Raw genomic sequence first — 26,777 nt, forward strand, 5'->3', positions numbered from 1 at the left:
AAATACTCAGAGACGTAAAAGTATGCGCAAAGGATTTCTTGAAAGCCAGTATTTAAGGGCAGACCAACCAGACCATTGTTAACAAGCTGTCTTATGAAATATTTAGTCCGCTAGTCAAATTTGTCCTTTACCAAATTAGAAAAGTCAGTGCTGTCATCCCGATAGTTTCATCATGCACATCCTTTATTAGAGTTCAATAAATCACCACAGCGCTGGAATTCTTGGATTTACTTCTAAATGGGTTTATTGTAATAGGGACGAAATCTTTTGCATTTTTCTTGTACGCGGAGATGACAAATGCAAGGACCTGGAAACAATTGCTTCAGACGGTGTGTTAGAATTTGTCGGGGCAGCAGTTTCTGAGAAGCCACGGCGCCCCTCTCCCACCCACATACTGTGTGTAACCCCCCCCCGATAGGCGCAAATATTAGGACGCATGGCCCCTAAGGGATTTGTTGCCTCACAGGAAAATAACAGCACCTGGACTAGGCTGTTCAACAGGGAGATACCCCAAGACTACACATAACCCCAGGGACACCTGTTGCTTAACATTATTACAGTACAAAGTATGTAATGCTTTCCTCCTCTGCAGAATAATGAATTCACCAAATTTAAAGACATGAGAATGAGCCACAGTCAAGTGTGTGACCAACTCTGTCGATGCAAGACTGGACTTATCAAACCTAGTCACTATCTTTACCTATTTGCAAGCATTCACTTCCTAACTTTAACAAGAAAGCTGATTCAACGTCTCAAGAGAAAGAAAACTGCAGCTTCAACCAAGGCTTTACAGTTATCCGATGCCTGATCTGTCCCCTTTACCGAGAAGTCTCCTGCTGAAAAATACTCCTCATGTGAAAAAACTCAGGAAAATCCAGACAGATGCTTGGGGAGTCCAGTTAGACTCCACCTTCCATTCCACCAGTCACCCAGGAACTGGGCTCCATTATTTCAGTCAAGGAAAGACGAACTGGGGGTTCACTTGATTGGAGAGTTTCAGACAGGTCCTAGTTTCAGTTTAAGACAACACTATCACCTGATTAAATGCATTGGTAAAAAAAACTCACAAAAGCTTTTTCGCTCTGTTTTCCTGTCTTCTGCAATTTCCCTCACGAGATTAATAAAGTTATCTAATAATAATAATAATAATAATAATAATAATAATAATAATAATAATAATTGCTTACACTTATATAGCGCTTATCTGGACACTCCACTCAAAGCGCTTTAGAGGTAATGGGAGGAGGAGGAGTTGGGAGGAGAGCACAGTAATGAAGCCAATTCATAGATGGGGATTATTAGGAAGCCATGATTGGTAAGAGCCAATGGTAAATTTGGTCAGGACACCGGGGTTACACCCCTACTCTTTTCGAGAAACACCCTGGGATTTTTAATAACCAGAGAGTGTCAGGACCTCAGTTTTACGTCTCATCCAAAGGACAGTGCCTGTTTACAGTATAGTGTCCCCATCACTATATTGGGGCATTAGGACCCACACAGATCACAGGGTGAGCACCCCCTGCTGGCCCCACTAACACCTCTTCCAGCAGCAACCTTAGTTTTTTTCCCAGGACGTCTCCCATCCAGGTACTGACCAGGCTCACACCTGCGATATGGCTGCCAATCTATCTTATTTATAAATGCTTTTGTATCCTTTATACACCTCCTGCAGATGGGAGAGAACTACCCACACCCTCCTGGCTCCTGTACTCCAACATTGCATCTCTTAAACAAGGGACAATCAACCCCAAATGTATTTCAAGTAAACGAGAGAATGTGATCCAGATGTTAAAAAAAATATCTGACTTTTTTGTTAAAGATCCAAACACACAACGAGCCTACCTAAAATAAGCACATGTTTAATGTGCACCATTATACTGAGACGGCCTGTTTCATTTCCCATTCGAAAGAAGCTAAATAAAGTCCAAATTACTCCCATCTGACGAAACACAGGCAGGGCTAATATAAACCGTGGCAGAATTGAGACGAACGTCTCCTTTTGATCTTTGAAGACGAAAAAAAAATGCTTAGTCTCGGAGCCAAAGTCATTTTTTTCTCAGTGTTTAATTACACCAACACAAATACGAGGGACTGTTGGATGCTTGAATGTTGTGCGCTATCCACGCATAGGCGCCTGTCATTTGTCAACAGTTACAGCCCTTGCATCTAGCGTCTGATGGGCTTTTGGACGCTTTCCCTCTCCAAGTCGTGTGGGACAAGAAATTGGATTGTTTTAACCGCAAAAACCGGAAAGATGCACGCCGCTGATAAAGAATCGTTTGCTAGGTGTATCCAGTTCTGTTAACAGCGGGTGCATTCGCCAAACCCCCCTCACTGAATTTACGGGTCTGTCATCCAGTCCTTCGTCTTTCTTCAGTCATTTGCAAGGGATCGTGTTAGTGCTGACAAACTGAGCCAGTTAGCGGTTCCACTCGTACTTCAGGGTCTTAAGCTGGAAAAGAAACCACCAGACCTGGCACTCAGGTCCTGCCTCATACCCGTCTCAATCTATGCAATTTATATTGTAGGAAATGTTTTTGTTTTAGAATGTATACACAGCTGCAAAACAGAAAGAAACAAAGGGCAAAGCCTCCAGATTCCATATCGATAAGGTAACTTCCCCCCGTTCCTTGACCTTTCTTCCTGCAAATGAAAACAAGATTGTGCCCATCTCCCGCGGACGCTGGAGAATTATTTAATCAGATGCGGGACTTCACTTTAAGGGGGGGGGAGAGAAAGTTCTGGAAAGAGCAGCCCAAAACTGTTTCGTTTATCAGACTCAAGCTGTTTTGTGAGGTATTCCGGGTGCTTTAATTAGTATTGGGGGTTTACAGATTAACAGGAATTTACTGCAACATCTGTCTTCTGTTTATAGACGTATGCTTGCAGACACGTGTCTTGTAATTATCTCTCTGCTCCCACCTCCCGTCTTACGCCGTCTTCGCTTAGAAACCCCCAGCAGCGCTTAAAAAAAAGCTACGACGAGTCCGCATTCAGAGTTTGGGCTGAGGATGAGAAATCAAAATAGTCCTAAGAGCTACGTTCGGTATTAGGTTTAGAAAACAGCAGCTGGCAAACCTGCCTTTATCTATCTGACAGCTGGGAGGCCTCCTGATTTCACTTCTTATGACAGGAGTGTGAACTAGCCCCTACACCCCATTATTCGAGTCTTTATTGCATCAGGCTCTTCTTCTTTGATCGCTGCTGGGTCAGTGCTTCCTGGCTGTTGTGGGGTGAGGTCTGCCTTTTTCATGAGTGCACCCTAAAAAGCAGGTGTGTGCAGTTTCTCCTCATCGACAGAACAATCAGACACCTTTAATTCTACTGAAAAAGTAATCAATTTAACAAAGCGACAAGTAAAGGTTTATTTCATGCTGCAAAGAAAAAGGAAGACAACGTTTCGGCTGTGGAGCCTTCTTTCTGGGGGTCACGTTACCTACCTGAACTTGAATTTAACCTACTTGAAATTAACAAAGTGTTCAGGTAGAAACGGCTTAACGCCAGCACAGAACACGGGCCATGAGCACCACGTATTGCTGCTTTCCAATTATATGCCGGTGTCTTAACTAATAATAGTTGGACAACACCGATGTGTGATACAGACTAGCTGTCTCATCCCTTGCCTTTAGCTGTAAACCGGAGCAACGCCACCAAGGGGATAGTACAGCCATTGTAAAGCTGGTTGTGTAAGCAGTACTATTAGACGCGCCACCAGATCACATACTGATTCTCTGAGAAAGCTGGGCCTCCACCGAGGGCAGAGGGGTACATAGGCGATACCGGGTCTCGCAGGTTACAATTGAATGAATAGGAAACAGACATTAGATTTATGTTAAATCAGAGCCCTTAACGAAGTGCGAACCGTCTGCATCCCCCACAAGTTCACATGGTAACACGTTCTCCTAAAACTGCCATTATACAGAGTAGTTGAGACGCTACCGTTCCTATGGAAAGAGCCGGGGTTTTTTTTTTTGTTTTGTTTTGATGGAATAATCATTTCATTTCCATGTTCTCACACACTGCCATCACTATTCTAACTCCCTGCTGGAATATTCGCTTAAATGTGTTAATACACCCCGGTCAGAAAAGGCATTCATGGGTGAAACGTTTACAACACGGTTTATGCTGCTGTCTGACACATTTATCGAAGGGGTGATCCGACTCTAGCCCGTATTCTGAAACAAAATCCCCGTCAGATTAATTAGGCATTTTAAATACCCGCTGTAATCAAAATGCGTACTGTTGCAGTCATAAAAACGTTGTATAGGGCGGTGTTGTGTTTTATAAATGAATAAAATTAAATTATAGATCGAGCAGTGAGAGTATCAATTTGAGCCTTTTACAGAAAACATACAATTGCAGCATACCGCATTAACTCTCACTCCCACTGTAGTTAAATTAAAATGTTAACTTACACAGTGGGCACTGTCAGTAGACACACGTGAGGAGTCCGGCAGAGGTGATGTCAAATTCGGTACATCACCGAGAACTGCTCTACTCTACAACAAAGGTCAGGCACGTTGGTTCCGGTGTTGTAAATGTACGGTACTGTTCAGCGTTAACCCTTTGGAATATTATACAGATTTTAGAATTATGCCTTAATAAAAAAAAATAAGGTGGTATTTTAAACAATTAAGCAAACAAAATGACACTGAAAAGTCTGTCTACCGCCTAAAAGCGAAAAAAAATAGAAATAATAAAATTAGCGAAGTGGAAGTAATTCACGTTACATATCTAGAGCGGTGAGAGTGTTTCTTTTATTTTATAATTTAATAAAAAGCTTTGCGTGTATTCGCCTCTCCATTTCTTTGTAACGAGATCGATTATCTCACATTAAACAGTTGATCCAAAGACAGGCTGGGGATTCGATAACACTTTTTCCCAAAACCCCACCCCCCAGCGAAGAGCCACAGCGTGCTGCTCAAGTAGCTGCGGCATTACACGCTATGTTGAAAACTGGGGCGGCAGGAAGAAGCTGAAACTCCCAGATTTTCTCCCCACTCCATTCATGCACTGGCTACGCCATCTGACGCGTGACGTCAGCGGGCGTGTGCCGTGACGTCACCGCCCGTGAGCCAATCGGCTGCCGCGGGCGTAAAGCGTCTGGAATTTGAAAATGTTGTTCGAGTGCCTGCTGGAAATGCTCTAGGGAAGACTGTAGTTATTCTGTTTGTTTGTTTTTTTAAAAAAAAAAACAAGGCCGGTTGCTAATTTAAGTTAAAATAACTCGTCGAAGGCGTTTTCTTTTTGTTAACAGATGTAAAAAAAAGGGGTGAGTTTTATCCGTTTTTAAAGGGATTGTCGGGCTCTGGGCATGCACAGTTTGAAAGATGCACGGCCTAAATGTAGGGGTTCTGCTAACCAGGCCGTTAAGTCAATTCCGAAAATTGTTTTTGTTTACTTGTTCATTGTTGCTCTAGCACTATGAAAGTGGTTTAAATCGGTGTATATTGCATCCTACTGAAAGTACGACTTTGAAATCGTGAATTTAATTTTAGTGCATTCGGCTTCAATTTCCTAATACTTGAGTAATGCGAGTTATTCAATGGCAGAGTGTCAAAACATGGTGCGAGGTGGTGACCGGCTTGTTAATGCACATTGCACGATCACCGTTTTTATTCTCTTTCGCTTTTCTCGCGTGGTTTTGCTGATCGGGGAAGTTGGTGGGTTTTCTAATGCTCTACAATGGTTAGTATGAGGGGGGGTCTCGTTCAATCGTGCTGAGCGAAAGAAAATGTCGGTCGAGTCCAGGTAGAGCCGGAGACGGTTAACTCTGCCGTGTCTCACAGGCTAGCCGTGTACAGCAATGGGCTGGAGAGGAGAACTGGATCAGGCTGGGCGCTAGCAGTGCCCAAGACTCCGGTCGTAGCCTCCACTTCCGGGTGGCTAAACATGCTCAGGCTGTTCCTGTGTGATTCAGAACGAAAACAAATGGATGCTTTCAGATGTGTGTAACGTCTTCAGTGCGGGTGACTGGGATAGGCGGTGACGGAATGTTGCCACAGATCTCTCCCCAAGATGGGGGTGTGTAGGCTAAATGGAAGTTTCGGATCTTTAGTGAGTACCACACAACTCAAGTTTCTCATCTTTAAGTTTTGAATCAATCCTAAAATCTCTCTGGAGGATCATTTTAACATGTCTTTTAAGTTTTCTGTTTACACCCCAAAAGAAGGCAAACTTCTTTTGGTTTTTGCCAGTTTATAATAATTCCTTGCAGTTGTGTAGGGCTTTTCTGGACCCTCCACTCAAAGCACTTTACAGGTCATGGGGATCCCCTCCACCCCCACCAGTGTGCAGCCCCACCTGGGTGATGCGACGGCAGCCATAGTGCACCAGTACAGTCACCATACATCAGCTCTCAGTGTGGAGGAGAGCAGAGGGATGAAGCCAGTTCAGAGAGGGGGGTTATTAGGAGGTCATGAGTGGTAAAGGCCAGGGGGAAATTTGACCAGGACACCGGGTTGACACCCCTACACTTTCCGAGAAACGCCCTGGAATTTTTAATGACCACAGAGAGTCAGGACCTCAGTTTTACATTTCATCCAAAGGACGGCGCCTTTTTACAGTGCAGTGTCCCTGTCATTATACTGGGGCATTAGGACCCACCTGGACCGCAGGGTGAGCGCCCCCTGCTGGCCCCACTAACACCTCTTCCAGCAGCAACCTTAGCTTTCCCAGCAGGTCTCCCACCCAGGTACTGACCAGGCTCACACCTGCTGAGCTCCAGTGGGCTGCCAGCTGGGAGCTGCAGAGTGATATGACTTATGCCAGCAGTCACAATGGCTTAAATTCATATTTGTAGGGGTTCACCTGGCACAAGGTGGTGAGGGGAAAAAGAAGGCAACATGCTGAAATCACTAATTGGTTTGAAGTAGCTACTTATCATTAATTTGCATCAAATGCAGTGATCACTTGATATTAAAGTGAGTTGATTTCTTAAGCAATGAAATGTTTTGTTGTTGTTGTTATTGTCTTTTCCAGATCTGATCCTTGGTACGTCGTTGGATCTCTCGGTACCGGTTTTCCTTGTGTGGCTCCCTCAGAGCCACTGCGCGGCCCAGACCCGCCGGGAGAGAGACCGCGGAGGTGGGGGGGGGCGCCATGTCCGCCGGCGACAGCGGCGTGTGCAACCACGTGAAGGTGGTGGTGCGCGTGCGGCCGGAGAGCGGGCGCGAACGGGAGGGCGGCTTCAGGAAGGTGGTCCACGTGGTGGACGGCCACATGCTGGTCTTCGACCCCAGGGAGCAGGAGGTGAGCTTCTTCCACAAGAAGGCGCCGGGCAGGGACATCACCAAGAAGGCCAACAAGGACCTCAAGTTCGTCTTCGACCACGTCTTCGGGGAGGGGGCCAGCCAGCTGCAGGTGTTCGAGAACTCCACCAAAGGAATAGTGGACGGGGTCCTGAATGGATATAACTGCACGGGTGAGTCTCGGAGATCCCCCCTGGCCAGTTGTAGCGTGGCCTGGCCTTGACTCGACGCTGTCCGCCTGTCGATGCTGGAGAAGTGTCTCGTGACGTCCGTCAAGTGTGGATGTTTCTCTCTGGGGGAGGGGCGGCCCCTGGAGTGCTTGGTGTCCCCAAAACCAGAGAGGGACCTTTCAACCCGAACTCTGTGGGGATAGTGTGTAAACATGACAGTGCTACACGGCGGAAATGCACAGACAGCGATTGATCGATATCTAGATCTGAAGATCGGCTTTGAATCTTCTTATAGTGATCATTTCTAATGATTAGGAGCTTCAAGCTGATTTAATGCTTAAACTTGGGTCCCGTCCAGATGGGGATGTCTGGGAGCTGGGGCCCTGTGGTCCAAAATTGTTGAGGGGACACGCCCGGTCTAGTGTGTGAGAAACGGGTTTCTCCGTGTTTCTGTGATTTTTCCTCTCAATGAAGCTCTCGGGGTGCATCCTTGGTGTGAGTCGAACAGCGGGGAGGGAGCTGTGTTTCAATCAGAGCGACACATTGTTTAGCAAGTTTCAGATTGAAAAGGTGGGGAGGGGGGGGGGTATTGTCTTCCTGCTGTGTGAACTATTTAAACTATTTTAGGGCATCCAGCAGCTGAAGGGTGGGATTCTCATTTTGCATGCAGACCGAGTTGCTTTTTGAGAGCTGACTCGATGTACCTTTGTAGCCTTGCTCCCCCGCATAAGGGTGGCCTTGATGTGTCAGGGGAATGTGCTCTGAGCCCCCTGCCCGCTGGAGGCTGACTCTCGGGTCACCAGGGCCAGTCAATATGCCTTGCACTCCAGTCCGTCTCACTCTCGCCCGGGGGTGATGAGAGGGGGTCTTGCAGTGAGGCTTGCGTCATGTCCTTCGGCATCCGTGCTGCCATCTTGCCACCCCCCCCACGTGTATAAACTAGGTTTAGAAAAGAAAAATGGGTGAGAAGGGTCTTATCTGGCGTTGGCGCGCATGGCTGCACAAGAGAAGGAATGAAACCATTGCAAGTCAAAGTTCATAAAGGGAATGCAAGCTGGCCGTGGTCTGGTGCACCATCCCTTCCCACCAGACAAGCATTGTTCATTGTGTGTAAGAGGTCAAGAGGTCGCAGGGTTCCTGTTTATAAGTGGTCCAGCGCAAAAGAATACTTGATGCACTTGACTAGAGTACTGAAGCTGGTGACGAAAACGACGTTTCACTTCGTGTTCCATGAATGTTGCAGTGTTTGCCTACGGGGCGACCGGAGCGGGCAAGACCCACACTATGTTAGGCTCGGCGGAGGACCCTGGCGTTATGTACCACACCATGAAGGAGCTGTACAGCCGTATCGAGCAGGTTCAAGATGAGAAGGTCTTTGACATTGCCGTCTCCTATCTGGAAGTGAGTGCTTATGGAATTTTTTCTGTTTATTCTCTTAGTCCTTGGCTGGGGGTCCCAGACTCCTCTGAAATTCAAACATGCCTGAAGTCGTTGCTTTACACACAGTACTTTATAGAAATTTGTGTTTTCATATACGATATTTAAAACTATATAGTTACATATAGGCATTGTTGCTCCTTACAATACTGTCACAGTCACCTTTTAAAGCTAATTGTACTGATTTAAATCCACTTAATAATAATAATAATAATAATAATAATTGCTTACACTTATATAGCGCTTTTCTGGACACTTCACTCAAAGCGCTTTACAGGTAATGGGGTCTCCCCTCCACCACCACCACTTAAATCAATTGATTCTTGTTAAGTTGCTTTGTCTCTTTAATGATTTTGAGTGGATGCTTTGTTTGAATTGTTAGGGTCGATGAATGGGACATTAACGTTGTGCGGGGATTATTGATAACATTGAGGCTGTTTTGTATTGCTTAATTTTGTTACAGTGGGAGAGGTCTGTCTTAGGCCTTCAAAAAAAGGGAAGCTTGATTTAACCTTGAATTGAATTACCTTCATTGTAAACTAAGAACTGACGTTTGGGTAGTTGCGCAGGATAAAATATGCAAATTGCTATCCTCGGTTTGGAAAGTTGCTATTTTATCATAGTAAGCGATATTCTGTTCTGTTTCAGGGTGTAAAAGGTATAAGCAGGGGTTCCCAGTCCTCGTCCTGGAGGCCCACACACCTGCTGAGCTTAATTACCCAATTAAAGCCTTAATTGAATTAATAAGCTGCTTGATTGTAACATTTGCAAGTATTTTTTTTTTTCCCATCTCAAGAGTCTGGGGTTTGATTTTAACTAGAAAATGAATTTTTTGAAAGTAAGTTTAAAACCTGAAAACAGTCACAGTTCAATTTTATGATGTTATTAAGTCCATTACAATTTCAGTGGTGTAATGGACAACTTCTATTGGAACAAAAAATGACAGGTGTGTGGATGTCCAGACCCATGATTGAGAACTCCTGATGCAGGGAGGGAGCCTATATAAAGAAATTCTTAGAGGCACTTTTTTATATACTGCCTCTGATTATAACCCAAAACTTTCTTAATCCTCGTCCAGAGGATTTGAGGATATAATGCAACATAATACAAAATAGCCGGGTCTTAGCATGAAAACTCTTCCTAAAAAGCTACAAAAGCACAGTGAGGTGTTTTATTTTTTAACATGAAAGTAATGGAGGACAATGAACTCCAATAAACCACGTTCTCTGGAAATATTTTGTTACTTGAGCTGATGCGGACAAGATTGCATATAATTCTAAATTGGTCTTGTTGTGGAGGCCAGCTTTCTAAAACAAGGACTTAATGAAAGAGCTGCTGGCAAGAAACCACTGTTCAAATGGCATATTTAGCAAATACTAAACGTCTTATCTGTCAGTAAGACTGAAAAGAAATCATGCATGAATGCATCTACAGGACGTGCTGAATTTCTGTGACAGTATTGTGCCTGTCCCAGGATGAACCTACGCGAGTAATTGTGTCTGTCCTCAGGTTTATAACGAGCAGATCAGGGACCTCCTGACGAATTCTGGCCCCTTGGCTGTCCGAGAAGACAGTGCTAAGGGAGTGGTGGTTCAGGGACTCACACTGCATCAGGTACGAGCCAGTGTCTAGCCTGCAGTGGTCTAGGCACTGGAGCACCTTTAATTAACAAAATAACACGAATCCACCGTGCTGACAGCGTGGTATAACACGACCAGGAGCAACATCTCTTCTACGTTTATTGAACATCCATTCTCGCCAGCAGAAGACCATCAAATAGTTACAAACGAGAGGAGGCTGTTCACCCCATCTAGTCCGTTTAGTTGCTAATTGATCCAGCTGTCTCCTCCAGCAGTTCTTGAAAGAACTGGTTTCAAAATCATGGCTGAATATAGCCATGGTAGCCTAGGTGGGGGAAAAAAATGATCTTCCATTTAAATTTTTTAGAATTGACTGCTCTATTTTTTTTTTTACTTGTTACTTGAACCCTGTATGAATACAAGAGTATTAGAAAATGATTCTAATTTCCAAACGGTTATTAGACTGTCAAATATAGTTTAACATGATGGTTGTGCAGGTCTCCGAAAATACAGTAATGATGAACAGATGTTGGGTTCTCACACTTCTGGCTGCAACCCTATAGATATTGCGCTATTAAGAATGTAAGGGGGGCCGCCTCTCATCGGTAACGTTTTGGCCCATTCTGCTCATTTGTGGCTGAGAAGCTGAATGAAAGGCCCCGCTGAGTTAGTCCCCAGATACACTGCTGGAACACTTTTCCAGACTTCAACTAATTCCTTTGCAGAAATGTGGATTCTAGAACTATAAAGAGAGCCTTTTTTGGGGGGGTTTTAGAGTTCCTCTTCTTCCTCTGGTCTTGGTCACTTGAGAGAGTTGTTTGTGGTGGTTGTTAATAAGCAGCTGGAGATGTGATGGCAGCCACCGTTTTTTTGTTTTTCTCTTTTGTTTTAATTTGCTTTAAAAAAAAAATCTATAAAAAAATCCCAGCATTGATTAAAGGCCTCTAAAGATAACCAAAGTTCTTTTGTGTCTTGCCCAACACTTTGTAGCCCAAATCCACAGAGCATATCCTTGAAGCTCTAGATTATGGCAACCGCAACAGAACACAGCATCCCACTGATGTGAATGCCTGCTCGTCGCGATCCCACGCAGTGTTTCAGGTAAAGGGGTGAGAGGGTACCGTCTCCATCGGGTATGGTGCAATAATACGTCCTGTGAGGTCAGAGAGATTCCTCTAGGATAAGCTACATTAAGAAACACGAAGATGGATCATGTTTCTTCATGTAGCCTCACCTAGAAGAGAGATCCCTCGATTTGTTCAACTAAAGCTACAACGTTTTCTTACATTTTGCATCTTCCTTAGTTCTGCAACGTTTTTGGTAGGCTTCATTACTTTTTTTTATGGGGTCTTTTTGCATCCTTGTCTTAATGGGCGCAAGGTGGATGATTGATTTTGGTTGGTTTAAGCCTTTCAAATTCCTTTCCACCAAGAAAATGACATCCGGACTCCGCAGGGGGTTTTCGACTTGAGTGACGTTTTTAGAACATAAGACGTGCCGAAATTGTACAGCTCTGCGTTTTCCGCACGAGTGCCTCCCCTCTCGAGGCTGGTAGACCTCCGGACGGCGCCGAGGCCGCGGGTGCCGCCGCGCCGCTCCGGCTGACGCCTCCTGGCTTCCTTTCCAGGTTTACGTGCGGCAGCGGGAGAAAACGGCCGGTATTAACCAGGACGTCCGGATCGCCAAGATGAGCCTCATTGACCTGGCGGGATCCGAGCGGGCCGGGGCCACCAACGCCAAAGGCGCCAGGTTCCGGGAGGGGGCCAACATCAACCGCTCGCTGCTGGCCCTCGGAAACGTCATCAACGCCCTGGCGGACCCTAAGGTGTGTGCCGCCCGGCGGCCTCGACCGTTCACGCGCCAGGCGCCGCGTCGCCATGGCGCCCGTTTCTGGGTGGCGATGGCTCTGTTTCCTGCGGGTGCGGCTCAGCTCAAGTCAGAAGGGTTTGAGGTCCATTCTCTACCCTCTGCTCTCGTTTCTGTTGTTCTCTGGTTCCTCGCTGAAGTGCCAATCCTAGACGCTTCCCGCCTGGGGCCAGGCCTTTGAAGAGTGACCAGAGCTCCACCCAGGCGAGGACAGTGCTCACATGGGAATTCGGCCTAATTTGTTTTCAAGCGATCGCTTCACGACACATGGGAGTTTGCTTTAAGAGAGGAGGTTTTTGTTGAAGTTTGGAGGTGTAATATTCCCTTTCTGTAATTAGTTATCTTTTGCCGGAGCACGGTATACGGTTTCCTGGTGTGTGTATCTCATGCTGCGCTGAAACGTGAGTGGAGGAGGGTTGGACGCCTGGCAGTGAAAGATAAGACAGTTGCAGTGGCGAGGCAGTGCGGTGTATAGTATTTTGGAAGGGTGGACGAGCGTGAGGAAGACGCCCGGCGTTTACTGGAATCTGTTGATCCAACAGCTTCCTCCGGTAGTCTTCCTTAAATCAACATCCATTTTGAATGGCTTTTCATGTTCTATGTGCTTTGTTTCCAAATACCCACGAACGTCTTGTGTCGAAAGGGGGGCCTCGTGCCTTTCTATCCCAAAAGCACTCGGGGTTCGTTTCCGGCTCTGTATTTCCCGGCTGCGCCTGGCGCAGTTCGGTGGCTATCCGTGCCTGCTGTGATGGTTCCATTCGGCGATTGCGAGCGCCCGGGTCGAACCTTCTCCAGGCTGCTCCCTGGATGCTTGACTTCTTGGTGTACGAGGCAAAGGTGGAGCTCTGCTGCCTCACGTGGCACCCGGGCCTGTCTTTCTGATGAATACATACTGTTGCCAATGGTGGAGAGTTCTCCAAGGCCATGGTGCATTTGACAGAGCTGTCTGCCTATAGATGAAGAGTTGCAGGATACCCAGTTTATATGACACTTCAGCCAGCTGAGCAGACTACTTAACAGTTGAAGTTTTGGCAGCTGAACAGACTTAAAAACAAGATGCCTGTGTGCGGTGTATTCTAAACGCTTGTTTAGGAAAAGAGAGGGGAGCAAAAGCAGTTTTTGGTCTGGGGGGAAAAAAAAGACCTTTTTCTTCCATGGCTGATATTTCAAATCGAAGGCCAGTTAAACAGAGGCAGATAAGTATGTGTCATTGGTTTTATTCTGTCTCAAATCCATGGCAATGACAATTACCCTCAGGAGAGTTTCTGTGTGGGTTCTTCTTAGAAAAGCTTTAAGTGTACTGTCTGAATTACACCCAGATTTCTTTCTTGGGAACATCCAGCACATAAAAGTTGAAGTGCCCTTTCTCCTGTTTTTTTTGCCAAGTTTATTGCTGTGAAATCCTTTTCTAATAAGGGGCAAATTTTTAATGTCTTCCCTAAATTGTCCAAGGTCACATGGATAATACTGGAGTCTTTGTTTAGGCTTGTTCTACTGCTCAGCAGCTCTTGCTGCGTTGTAATGAAGAGGTGCTATGTTGGCGTAAAAAAAAACGGAGCCGTTTGCCAACAGGACATACACCTACTCTGTGATAGTTGCTCACTTGAGCTCTTTACAGAAAAAAAAAGTGTTAAAGGGAAGATTTGCACTGAACATTTTTTTTTAAGATCATATCTACTCAATCATGCACCCTGTTATTTTTTTTTTCTTCAAATACTGTAACTGTTTTTCTTTAAAAAAAAAAGTTTTGTTCAAAGTATCCCACCGGCATCTCATTTAGCGTTTTTTTATTGTCTGGGTTTTGGATCTCTGAAGCTGTCATTCTTGGCTGCACCTTCGATTTTATGTGAGTGCTGTACATTCTTGCCTTTGACTTGATGGATTGATAGACGATCCCCACTAATCCCTCTTTTGTAACTCATATTTGAGGATATACCTTGGAATTATGCCTTAAGGTGGTGATTTTTTTTTCCCCCTGAAATTGTGTGCTGTGTTTGAAGAGAAAATTGCTGAAAACTTGAATACATTGCCCACATTTGCAAGACACGTCCTTTGCCTGTTTCCAAGTTTTAGTGCTGGTTCTTGTAGAACCCACACACAACGCTTGTAAATATATTACGTTAATGGATTCCCTCAGCCCACCTGTACAGTTTTGGACTGCTGCTATATCCAAAGGTTACTCTTTGCCAGTCCCGGGGGGTTGCTCTTTAGACTGGGCTTTCTTTAATTGTTTCCAGCACTAGCTGGGGCACTGGGCTGCAGAGTTAACCCCAGTTCTGTATTAAAGGATTACCGTTGTCCCGCTGCATCTGTGCAGACGTTTTATAAGGTTCGGTAGGCTTGCTCGCAGACACGAAGGGTTAAAGAAAATTGTGATTGCATGAGCCTCCAAGCCTCCTAAGCAGTAAAACAGGTGATGGAAACCATTATGCTGTCGTAATCAATCCCATATTTTTTACGATGCTCCAAGGGTATATTATCAGTTCTAATTCATGGGGTTCCGCTGTTGGAGAGTGGATTAGAGCAAACTCGAGTAAAATGTGTTAATGTGGGGTTAAAATACTTATAATGTGGCCTTCGTCTGCTGTTTCTTTCTAAAACAAAGTGTATTTACATCGCCAGTCGGGAAAAATAAGTTATGAATTTTGTGAGCTCTGTCCCAGAGCTGGGGGGGGGGGGGGAGTGTTACGAAGGAAGAAAAAAAAGAATATTTTTCCACAGCTGGTTGGATGAGGTGGTCTGAAAAACAAAGCTTTAACGTGGACAAAGTTGCTGAATTACTCACGGGGCCCTATGGAAGCTGCTACAGTACATGGGATTGTTAGTGCTATGTGGTGTTTGATGCTTATATTTTTTTAGTGTGTTTAAAACAAAAACGAAGGCGCTGCTGTCAGGCTCCATTGCCAATCCTGTTCTGTAACTGGCTCATTTTTCCGAGTGGTTTATGGCTGGCTCTGTGGACTGGGCTGATCTAGAGCGTTTGGGTATTGTTTCACACTATCTGCATTCATTAGCTTGTTACTAAGTAGTCTCAGCTTCCTCTTGTCCCTAGGGGAAGGTTGCATGTAAGGCACTCACATTTATGTCTGAACGTACTGTCAATGTACAGTAATATGATCCCCCAACTACAGGATGAGCAGGGTCTGTCTGTGTGGTTGTGCCCGTCTGTCCTTGTCTCTTTAGATGTCACTGCACCGGGACATCTGCTGCAAGACAAAAGGAGAGGCCACGGGTTTTTTGTCTGTTTATCCAGTTTGCAGGTTCCCTTAGTGCAAAGGCGTTTCATTCAGTATCATTTTGTTCCAGATTAAGCAGCCCGAGATACCCAATAGCCTTCCATCTGTCTGTGGGTTTTTCTGTAGAACTTTTACAGGAATATCTTATTTGTCTGGCTGACCCCTTTCTCTTTGGCAGTTTATGGCTAAGCTGCTTGTCGCAGAGCCTGGCAATGCACAGATTTCTAATTGACAATCCCTACGTTCAGACTGATTTGGATGTGCAGTTTTATGGGCTGGACTTCTGAAGCCGCTTCGGGGGGGAACAAAATTGTGATTATGTGTTACACAGAGCCCACCTTGGCTTTCCCTCTGCTCTGTAAGCCCGGCTTCACGACATCCAAGAATTCCGTCACGGGCTCCTGTCTGTTCGCATGAAGCTGCTGCCATCAAATATCCAGCTACCTCCCCAGGTCTTAAGGTTTCACAGAATTGCTATGGAGGATTTCACAACAGGCATGTGTAGTGGTTACACCTTTAAGAATGCAGTCTGAAAGACGGCCTTTTTTTTTGTTTAAGAATAATGTTTGGAATGCATCGCATGGTTGTAGTCGGGGGGGAAAAGTGTGACATTATTTTAATGTTCTTGTATCTTGCCCACTGGGCTGCGATCTCCCAATAATTTCTGCCAGTTGGTGAGGGCTGATCTTTCTTAAGGTAGCGCTTCCATTGAGTTTCATACCCAAGGTAAACATCTATTGTGTTGCGATTCTGGTGGCCTCGCCACCCCCATCCCTTCGAATGCGCTTTTCAGTCTGTGCAGCGAAAATCGTTACTAACGACACCCGATGACCCAAACCTGTTTTATATGGCGGTACGAACAGAGCATTGTCTGCAGTTCCCCGGGGGCTTGCTGTGGGGGAACAGGCTTCGCCAAAGTAGGTCTTGCTAATGAAACAGCCAATTTTCTTAAGTGGGACAAAGAGACTGTAGCAGCCTCCAAGCAGCCTTTGCCCTCAGCGAGACGGGGCTCCCATGAGGTGATCGATTCCCGTGCCTCAAATGGAGATGTATAAATTTTATTTCCAGATGTAGAGCGTTTTAGCCCGAGAATGAAACAGCTGGCCTGCAGTGCACGGTGTGATGATTTAATGTGGAAGTGCAATAGCTAGTTTATTATTTATCGTTGGCGTGTCCCAATGAGTGGTTTTTGGTGGGGTAGGAGCGTTGGAAAATGGTAAAGTGAAATGTGCCTGTCGGGATTTCAAGCCAAGAAATTATATTCATAGAATGTTTGTGCCGTGCTCCCGTTGTTATACATTTCTGTTGTAAACTGCACGTTTCGATTTGAGTGTTTTAGTCCCTTTCTTCATCTCTTTTTACAAAGCCCAGCTTTTGAGCAGAGGGAGAGCCTCACCGATCTACTCTTCCCACTGTAAAATCTCATTTTCTTCCTCGCGTTTTGATACTCAGCTGTTGCTCTGCAGAGTTGTTGTTGTTGTTGTTGGCGCGGGGTTCGGATGTAATTCCCTTTTTTTTTTTTCCCCCAGCCATGAGCCGGGCCAAGGTTGTTTCCCTTCTGCCTGCCAGCAAATGCTTCGCATTTCAGGAGCAGCAGATGGGAATGTGGTTCAAGTTCCGTGTTGCGGACTTCATTTTATCTCCAGTATCTTCGGTTTCGTCTCTCGGGGTGGATAATGCTGGGCTGCTCTTAAAATTTGTGGAATTTCTTCCAGGCTGTGGGGGGGAGGCTCTGGCAAGGTGTATGCAAGACTGGTGCATTATTTCCCTTCATTCTGTCAGGATCAAGCTTGTTTCTTTAACAGTGGAGCAGGACCTTGAGACTTGAGGCTGCAGTGTTTGTCATACAGATGTGCAGGTTTCTATGTTTATATCTTGGTATGAGCGGAGCAGCTCCCTCAGAGGAGCAAGGCTAAGACAGTGATGCACTGGCCAAAATCAGTGATCAGAAGCACGTAAAACGTTTGAGCGTCTTGCGGCGACCGGATTTGTTTGGTTACTGGTTCCGAGACGGGAGCTCTCTCCGTTCTTCAACGGAGGGAGGCCGCGAAGAAATTGGCAAAACGTTTCTTGGGGGAAAAAAAGAGGCCCTGCTGCAGAGCAGGCACTAAGTCAGCCGCATGGGCAAGTTCAGCTCGGGGAGGAAGGCAAGCACGGGGGCAGACATTCCCGGCTGTTGTTGAGCTCCTCGTGTGTTTTCAAAAGATCCTGGCAGGATAAGTGCCATCTCCCGAAACAAAGTTTTCCCTCCGCAAGTAAACCTGTGATTATGCATCATTAAAAATAAAAAGGCTGCAGGGGTAACTGACTTTTGTAATGTCAACAAAGGGACACCTGTATTTGCTTTCTATCTTTATCTTTGTTAATGATGTTGGTTAAGATACAGCAGGTTATGATTTACTATTAGCCTCACTGTTTCACAATCTGAAATGAAACCTTTATATGCGTCTGTGAATTAAGCTGTTCTATAGCCCTGTAGATGAAAGGAAGGACATCAAAGGGTTTGTCTTCCTATAGTTTTTCTTTCACGCCGTTCACCAGTCTCTCTCTCTGGGCAAAGGCTAAGGTAGCTGCCAGCCCAGAAATGGTAGTCAGGTCGCTAGTGCCGGATAAAGTGCGTCCCTGAATGTTTCAGACATCAGACAGACTCCGTTTCCCTCCAGCCTCCCGAGTTCTAATAAACCTGAACTACAGCGGTGAGTCATCGTTAAATCGAAGCCCCGGCGTGCTGTGGGGACTGGCGGTTTGTTCTGCTGGTTAATTTTGTTTACCTGCCGAAATAAAAATCTGAGAAGAGGGTGGATTTCACCCAGGCTGCCTTTTGATGGGAGTCTTAGACCCTCAAAAAGAAATCTTAGGAAAAAAGCATTCTGCAGTTTGGGAAAATGCATCAAAGTCCAGACTTGTTTTTTTTTTCTTAATAGTTTGCGTTCTTAATTTTTTTTGATTAAGAACCCTGTCACCTATCGTGTGATGTATCGGTCAAATCTCGACTGAACCTAGCCTTAGTTGTTTAGGCTATAATTTTTAGAGATGTAGTGTATACAATCTCCTTTTCAGGGACTTAATGGCGGAGACGACGGAGCAGTTGTTTGCGTTATACACTCGTAGAACTCGAGATCTGTGGCAAGTTGGGTGTGTTTTTCCGGCAAAGAAATTCATAACGCGCGTGCGTCTTTTCTGTTCTTTGATTCCACAGAGCAAGAAGTCTCACATCCCGTACAGAGACAGCAAGCTCACTCGACTCCTGAAGGACTCCCTGGGAGGAAACTGCCGAACCATCATGATCGCCAACGTCAGTCCTTCCTCCATGTCCTACGAGGACACCTACAACACCCTGAAGTACGCCAACAGGGCCAAGGACATAAAGTCATCCGTACGTACACATCCCACTTCCTCACGGGGCGATAAGTGTAGAATCGGGGAAGTAATTAAACTCGCACCTTTATCCTGAAGGTTCCCAGGCTTTATTTCTCTCCCCCTGGGTGGTGCCAGGTGGGGCTGTTGTGCACCAGCAGCTCAGCTGCAAGAGAGACGAGGAAGACCGTATTCCCCAGTCGAGCGGAGCACTTCCTCAGTGGGGAGGCAAAGGGTGGTTTGATTGAGAAGGACGGGATTGGCCAATGGTGTTAGCTGGAGCAATCCCCAGAATTCCAAGCTATAGAGAACCCGTGGAAAATGCAGGTCGGCCCACGGACCATTACCGTCATCTCCGTGCCAATCCTGCGAGGCAAGCTTGCGTGGAATATGTCCTTTTCCCCGTACAGCTCCAGCTGCACCTACAGAGGTTCAACTCGTTACTCTCTGGGGATGGGGTCCTTATATATCAGCCGAGGGGGGGGTATTTAACCAGTGAAACCAGGGGGAATTTTGGGCAGTCAGGAATTTAGCCAGGACACCAGGGTTAATATTGCATCTTTTAGCAGCAGTATAGATGAAAACAGCTCTCCCCGATCACCTCTGGGTAGATCGATACAGTATTTTGTTTTCCCTGCAGACAGCCTCCTCCTCTGGCAGCCTGACACATGTTCCAGTGAATAACGTTCGAGTTCCTGTTACTGATTTCATAGAACTGAGCACTGCAGGCTTGAAATCGGTGGAAGTGTCTGCTTTCACTGTAAAGGCTATATATCAGTGTGTTAAAGTCTGGCCTCCAACCAGCACAACTAGACTCTACTGCACTTTCCTGTGAGTATTTAAGGGTTTTGTGTAAGTTTATGGAAGCTTCAGTTTAGCATCTTTCAGAAAACCCGGGGAAAAGTTCTAAACTCTGCGTGCACTGCGATCTGTTGTGAGAGTTCGAGGTCGATTGAAGGGGTGGTGAAGACACCTGTCTCGTTTAAAACATGTTTGCGGTCTTCCTCCCTCTTTCCAGCTGAAGAGCAACGTCGTCAGCCTCGACAGTCACGTCAGCCAGTACGCTGTGATCTGTGAAAAGCAGTCGAAGGAGGTAAGCAGAGCAACCCCAGTGCCAAAGTGTGATGCAGAGGGGGGCACAGCGCTGGGCAAAAGCTAGGCATTATCCCAAGTGACATGAGAAGCCGAAGTTGAGCTTCAGATAAAGGTGCCAACTCCCATCTCCTAAGGCTGCAATCGGGCAGTTAATGAAATCCTCTTTAATTCAGTTTATGTCTTAAGGGCACGGTGCATACTGGCCCAGCGACGGTTTAATTGCACTAATGTAACCCTTTTCCCCGTGTCTTGAGCTGTTAATGTCTCAAACAGGCCTGAGACACCTGCGCGAACGCAGCCTTTGAGGATAACAGTTAGGGACCCTCCTTTTTGCATTTTGATGCTTGAGCATCTCGCATCTGCTGCTTTTATGGTTTAGCACCTATTTCACAGGTGGGTCTCCTTCCCCCATACAAGAATGCAGAGCGAGTTCAGTTGAAGACTCGCTGTGCGCCCGCCGTTCTGTTCCCAGTGCGATTTTCTTTTCTGTCCTCCTGCTTCCAGATTCTCATGCTGAGACAGAAGTTGAAAGAATTCGAGGAGAAGAGCTTGGCCCTCCCAGAGAGCCGCCGTCTGAGCCTGATGGCGGTCTCCCAGCACAAGCAGGCCGAGATCGAGAAGTAAGCTCCGGAAGTGGAGTCCGTCGGAGTCCGTTTGTGCCTGTCACCCCAGACCCACCGCTGCGTCCGCGCCTGTCGGGTTCTGCGGCGAAATTGCGCGGTGTCGCACAAGAGCACCCTGCAGGCGCTTGTTAAACGTTTCTTTCCGATTCGTTTCAATGGGAGGTTTTCTCCTTTTAAAAAAAACAAGTGTGCAATAACAATGTTGGGATGTTTGCATGGGAGAAGGACGAGCTTTGTGCGTGTAGCGCCACAGGCAGGACACTTTATTTGACAAAGATAACTAATATCCTGCATTTCATTCGGAACCTTTTGCCAGCTGCTCTATTCTTTTCACGATGTCTAAATACGAGGTATAATTTGTGATATTTAGGCGATTAATTTCAATGCCTTGGTGTATCCCCAGGCGACTCCTAATTCAAGCATGAGAAAGGGGAGGACTCTGTCACGTTTGATCCTTTGAGCACAACTTTTTTTTAAAGGGCTTCTTCAGATGAGCTGAGAATAGTTACGCTGCCTTTGGGATGTTGATCCCAGAGGGGTGGTGGTGGGTGAAACTGAGCTGTTCAATTGCTTGTTCGCTCCTGATGTCCTTTGTTAATGGAATGGAGGTTCGTCGGACATCCACACCCAGTGTGGTTTCTCTAAACGTTGCCCATGGAAGGAGGTGGTCTGCAGTTGAGTCTAGGACCTTGCATTAAGCCACCTCATTCGGATTGAGCAGCTTTATTCTGTTTATAATGGAAGGAACTAAAAGTCCTCCGTTTGGGATGGAAACTGCAAGGGTGCAATAGCTAAGGCATTTTTAAATTTGCTGACTTACTGCTCCCTCTCACTTAATTTGCCGGAGCTGGAATCTATCAGCTACAGTATCTGGAGTTTAAGAGCTGCAGATCCATCGCTATTAAAAATTCAGAAGTTTGGCAACCGGCAGCAGCTACAGCATCACAGGGGTTACATTGAGAAGTGCAGTCACATCCCTGCAACTTATTTTATTTTTTTTCCCAGACTACTATTGACGCAAGTCTGCCTTGTTTATTTACCGTCAAAGAACCTGCCTTTCTGTATAATAAAAGGATGGGTTCAGGAACTTGCGTCTGTATGGTTTCACAGGGCTTTTTTTAGCACCACTAAGAACCCTTCCGTTTCTCTGCCCTTTCTATTAATAATAATAATTAATAATTGCTTACACTTATATAGCGCTTTTTCTGGACACTCCACTCAAAGCGCTTTACAGGTAATGGAGACTCCCCTGCACCACCACCAATGTGCAGCATCCACTTGGATGATGCGACGGCAGCCATAGTGCGCCAGAACGCTCACCACACATCAGCTATCAGTGGGGAGGAGAGCAGAGTAATGTAGCCAATTCATAGAGGGGGATTATTAGGAGGCCATGATTAGTAAGGGCCAATTGGAAATTTGGCCAGGACACCGGGGTTACACCCCTACTCTTTTCGAGAAGCGCCCTGGGATTTTTAATGACCACAGAGAGTCAGGACCTCGGTTTTACGTCTCATCCGAAGGACGGCGCCTGTTTACAGTATAGTGTCCCCGTCACTATACTGGGGCATTAGGACCCACATGGACCGCAGGGTGAGCGCCCCCCACTGGCCCCACTAACACCTCTTCCAGCAGCAACCTTAGTTTTTCCCAGGAGGTCTCCCATCCAGGTACTGACCAGGCTCACACCTGCTTAGCTTCAGTGGGTTGCCAATTGTGAGTTGCAGGGTGATATGGCTGCTGAGTTGCAGGGTGATATGGCTGTGATATGGCTGCTAGAAAGTGTCCTGTTTAACCCCCCTGTGACATTAGCTACATGTTATCAAATTGAACCATTTGAAATTTGCTCCTTCTGTTTCCACCTTTTAAGGCAAGATTATTGACTGAAACGGGACCATAAAGACAGCTTACAGTGAACCCGTTTCAGTAAAGGGAATTTTCTGTCCATACCTGTAATGCATTGTTTATGAATTTAGATGCTAGAGGGCATCTAAATATTAATCATCTTAATTCTAATTTTTGCTTAGTATATCAGGTTTTTTTTTCTAATTACCTTGATGTTTTTTTCTTATTTATAAGTGGAAGACCTGGTGGCAGCTCTCGGCTTTCATTTTGTCTTTATTAACTTAGGTAATGTTAGATGTTTGGGTTTTTTTTATTATTATTACCCTGCCACCATTTTACAGCTAAACACTTCCTATGTTTTTTTATTTCCTTCCCTGTTAGGTTGGAAGAATCGCTGAAGAGCGTCTTTTCCAGCAGAATGCAGATTCGAAAAGATTTTCTGAATCTGGAAAGGCAGCTGAAGGAGAATGAACTGAAAACCTATTACAGAGAGCAGTGTCACCAGCAAATTCAGCTGCTCTGCTCATATGACAAAGCTGAGAAGGTGAGATTCCATAATGCATGCATGGGATGTGGACTACAATAGAGTGGGTAATGTTACAGGGATAATGATATAATATGTATATTAGCTGACTGTACATTATCCCTGTAACGCATAACCACTTTACACAATGGGTTTAGTCTGTCTACAGTACTCCAGGCTTTTAGGAGACCTGTTTAGTCATCTGTCTCACTTCATTGCCGGAGAAGTGTGTTTAGAATATTTAACAGACTTAATGACACAATTATTTACCACCTGCCCCCCAAGTCCAGTTTCCGATGGTGGTTCACTCTATTGCTTTTTGGTTGAGCGTGTCATTCATTTATTTTGGAGACTCAATCAGTTTTCTAGGTGGAAATGATCTTGGCAAAGCCTTGCCTCATGCAGGTGAGAGCTGACCTGATAAGGGAAATGTTTTGCAACCTGCTTATTTTCCCAAGCGTTGCAGGAATATTTGGAGGAGCAGAGAAAATCTTAAGGATTTGTCGTCAAAGATGGACCAAGTCTGTGCGAGAAAGTGGTCATTCTGGAATGGACTGTACAATTCCTGTTCGTGTTGCCACACCTCAAAGACTTGTTGCTTTGCAACTTGCATGAGGCTCTGTGCGTGTCGATCGTAAATCCTGTGGAAATTTTCATAATTTCCAATGGACTCGTGGATTGACATGCAAATTGACCCTTATTTTCATAAGCTTGCCAGGCAGATTTTTTTGGGAGGTAGGAAGTATCAGAGGGGTGTGCTTTAAATAAGTGTGCAAGATTGATGTTTGCTTTTAATTTAAACTGCAAACTAATTTGTTCAATGACTTTGTTAATTAGCAAATGGAATCTATCCTGACCGTTGCAGGATGAGTGTTTCGCTCTGAAACATGCTGTGTTGTAGTATGTAATTAACTGTGCACCACAGCTAAACCACAGCCCTGTTAGGAATCGTGTTACACTTCTTCTGTGAGCCTTCAAAAATCGACTTTTGAGATGGTGATGGTTATTTTGTAGCATTTCCATTGAATGCAAATAATGTCCACCTGTCAGCATTTGTACTGTAATTACAGAGGTGGGTGATTTGTAAACTGTCGCAAAGTGTTTGACCTTTCATCACAGGTTTTGAGTTATTTATGACTGTTTTCAGCTTTATGATTTTCTTTTTTATTTGTTGTCACAAATATAACAGGGGTACAGTGACCAAAACGTTGCTGTGTGTGCATTGGCCCTTTTTTAAACAAAAAAAACCCGTATTAGTTTGGATTTGTTTCAAGAGTGGATTTTCTGATGCACGTTCATTCTCGACTCTGTCTCGCAGCCCTGCAAGAGGGGAGCTCCCTTTAGAATAAATAGCTTTGTTCTCCTGTAAAACACTGAAGTGATTTATCGGTCTTTCAAGACTGCTTTGTGAAGCCGTGGTTCTGTCATCGCAGCTATATCGCGCATCTTTAAAGCAAAGGCAAGGAAGCTAAATGTCAGGGTTTATTTCTGATGTTAAAAGAAACTTTTTCGATGAGGCATAATTCATGCACACTTTTACCCCCCTAGTTGCTTTTGGAAAGATGAGATTCCTGCAGCATCCAACGATTTACTGCTGAATCCATAGTGGCTGTTTCATGGGAAAAAACCCATCGGTCTAAGAGATCATTTCTATAGTGTTTATTTTATGCAATATCATTTTTCTCTTCAGATTATTTTTCTTTTTGCCTGTTTCTTGCTCTTCCTTGCTTCGTCTCATGCAGTCTGAGAAGCCAACGTGTCCACTTCCTTCCTAGGCGACCTGCAAGCACGAGCGCCGGATGGCGTCCCTTCAGACCCAGCGTTTGCACATCCAGAGGCGCCTGCAGGAGGCGGGGAGGCGCTTCGAGGAGAACGGCAGCTGGCTCCACCGCGTCGAGAACGAGATGAAAATCTTCGACCACGACGGGCAGGTGCCCAAGGTGGGAACGGACCGAAATTCGAAGGCGCCTGTGGTTTGGTGAAGGAGCGATGTGACGCAGAGCCTGAAACTCCTGGCTTGCTCCAACGACGTACTGTTAACCAAACATCTCTCGCTGCTCGGAGTTTGTTGTATAGCGGAAATTGTTTTGTTCTTTTAAACGCCTGCAGTTTACTCGTAACTTAATCTCGCAAGAGCAAGAACGAGGCACAGAGTACTGAATGTGGAAAGTTACTATTTTAAAGATTTCCCCTGGTCGCACATAAGCCACCTTTATGCGTCTCTTCTGCCCTTCCTTTTCCTTCAATTAATAAACCACCCCGTCAGGCAAGTCTTTATTTTGTTGTGCTGTGGAGGTCTTAATGAGCGAAATCGGTGGTCTTCGCTTGTCTCTCACACAGCTAGTTACCTGGAGCAATTTTTAGTTACTCCTTCTGAGAAAAGTCACACTGAACGGTGACGCACGTCCTCCTGGCTTCATCTTTTCTTTCTCGGTACTGTGTTTCTGGGTTTTCTACGTCAGCACCGCTGCTCAGAAAAGACCTTTTAATAGCAGCACGAAGGGCCGGTGAGCTTCGGAGTCTGCAGTCTCACAAGGGGCCATCACAAGGAAAAGTTCACCTTCTTTTTTTTCCCCTTTCATTGGTGTTGTTCGACCCAGGTTCTCCAGAAAGATCTGCAGTGTCACCGACAGCAACTGGAGGTTTTAGATCTGCGGCAGCATATTGAGCACATGACACACCTCATCAGCCTTCAGGACCAAGAAAACAAGCAAACAAAAAAGTGAGCCCAGTTTCCTTTAGCTTGTGCATTCATCAGCTTCCAGAACCATTCTGATGCTGTAAATTAAAGGAGAACTGCCGTCCCCGTTTCGGACCGGCTATTTAATCTCGGTAACAAAATGAGTTGACGGTATTGTGGAATTTGAATATCCGGAATTAAGAACAAAGTCGGGAACTTTGTGAAAGTAGTATTGTATGGTCTCCATGTTGTCGCAAACCGCTGGTCTTGCCACAGACGAAAGCAAGGGTTTGTGTGAATTCTGACTGGCCCTTCCTGCTCACTAGTCACTGTAATGACTGATGTACGAGCGAATAAATACAGGTTGTGCAGCAGATATTTCACTGCAGAAATGTTCCAATGCGATCTGCAGGCAGAGTTAGCAAGTAGTATTTGTCGGGGGAAAAAAGATTTGAAATGCACTCATCGAAGCCGATCCTTTCTAACTCCGAAATATAAAAATCGTGCCGGTTAAGGGAGCAGGGGTTGGACCGGACGCAGTGTGGAGCGTCAGTTGTGGTTCTGCGCTCGTAACTGGAAGCATGTGGGTCCACCGCGGTTGTCCTGTTGACCCTAGCTGTGTAAATGGGTCCCAGTGTCTCTTTGTTTAAAAAAACCTCAGCCATATAAATAGGCACGTAGACATAGAAGCCATGTGCAAATGCAATCTTTCCTCCACGCACCCATGTCCTGGATAGGCTGTGAAACTGAGCCATAGGTGATGTCATAAACAGAGTGGTAATTCCACTAACGGGCCAAAATGTGTTGATTGATAGATAGATACTTTATTGATCCCGTGAGGGAAATTGCAGTGCAACAGCAGCTTAACACACACAACACAGCCACAGTGTAACGAATGATATAATAATAGCACAATGCATACAATACAATCAGTACAGTGAGGGGGGCACTTAAAGAGTTACTCACAGTCCGGACACACAAAGAACAAACTAGAACAGAACAGAATGCAGAAAAATCGTATCACACATATAAATGTAAATATAGACGTAATATAGATATAGATATAAATATAGATATAAATGTATTGCACAGGTCCCTGGCATATATTGCACAAA

General features: G+C 45.4%; 2 protein-coding genes across 3 annotated transcripts in view; one reads left to right on the forward strand and one right to left on the reverse strand.

Annotated features, from left to right (window-relative positions):
- The window catches only part of mettl15 (methyltransferase 15, mitochondrial 12S rRNA N4-cytidine), a 103,732-nt gene extending 99,172 nt beyond the window's left edge, over positions 1–4,560 (reverse strand). The window contains exon 1 of the mRNA XM_088612056.1: positions 4,416–4,560. The gene's annotated coding sequence lies outside the window, so the exon portion shown is untranslated. The remainder of the gene's footprint in view (positions 1–4,415) is intronic.
- A 489-nt stretch (positions 4,561–5,049) lies between these two features.
- The window catches only part of kif18a (kinesin family member 18A), a 35,644-nt gene continuing 13,916 nt past the window's right edge, over positions 5,050–26,777 (forward strand). Inside the window, exons 1-12 of one of the 2 annotated variants that reach the window (XM_088612055.1) lie at positions 5,050–5,272; positions 6,982–7,423; positions 8,664–8,821; positions 10,367–10,471; positions 11,428–11,538; positions 12,065–12,262; positions 18,739–18,915; positions 19,915–19,989; positions 20,496–20,611; positions 22,841–23,003; positions 24,758–24,922; positions 25,583–25,704. In XM_088612055.1, coding sequence (XP_088468181.1) covers positions 7,102–7,423; positions 8,664–8,821; positions 10,367–10,471; positions 11,428–11,538; positions 12,065–12,262; positions 18,739–18,915; positions 19,915–19,989; positions 20,496–20,611; positions 22,841–23,003; positions 24,758–24,922; positions 25,583–25,704 — 1,712 coding nt within the window. In that variant the 5' untranslated portion in view covers positions 5,050–5,272; positions 6,982–7,101. The remainder of the gene's footprint in view (positions 5,273–6,981; positions 7,424–8,663; positions 8,822–10,366; positions 10,472–11,427; positions 11,539–12,064; positions 12,263–18,738; positions 18,916–19,914; positions 19,990–20,495; positions 20,612–22,840; positions 23,004–24,757; positions 24,923–25,582; positions 25,705–26,777) is intronic. The other variant, XM_088612054.1, reaches the window with a different exon arrangement.

This window comes from Lepisosteus platostomus, chromosome 18, assembly GCF_059453375.1.
Source record: "Lepisosteus platostomus isolate fLepPlt1 chromosome 18, fLepPlt1.hap1, whole genome shotgun sequence".
NCBI classification, from domain to species: Eukaryota; Metazoa; Chordata; class Actinopteri; order Semionotiformes; family Lepisosteidae; genus Lepisosteus; species Lepisosteus platostomus.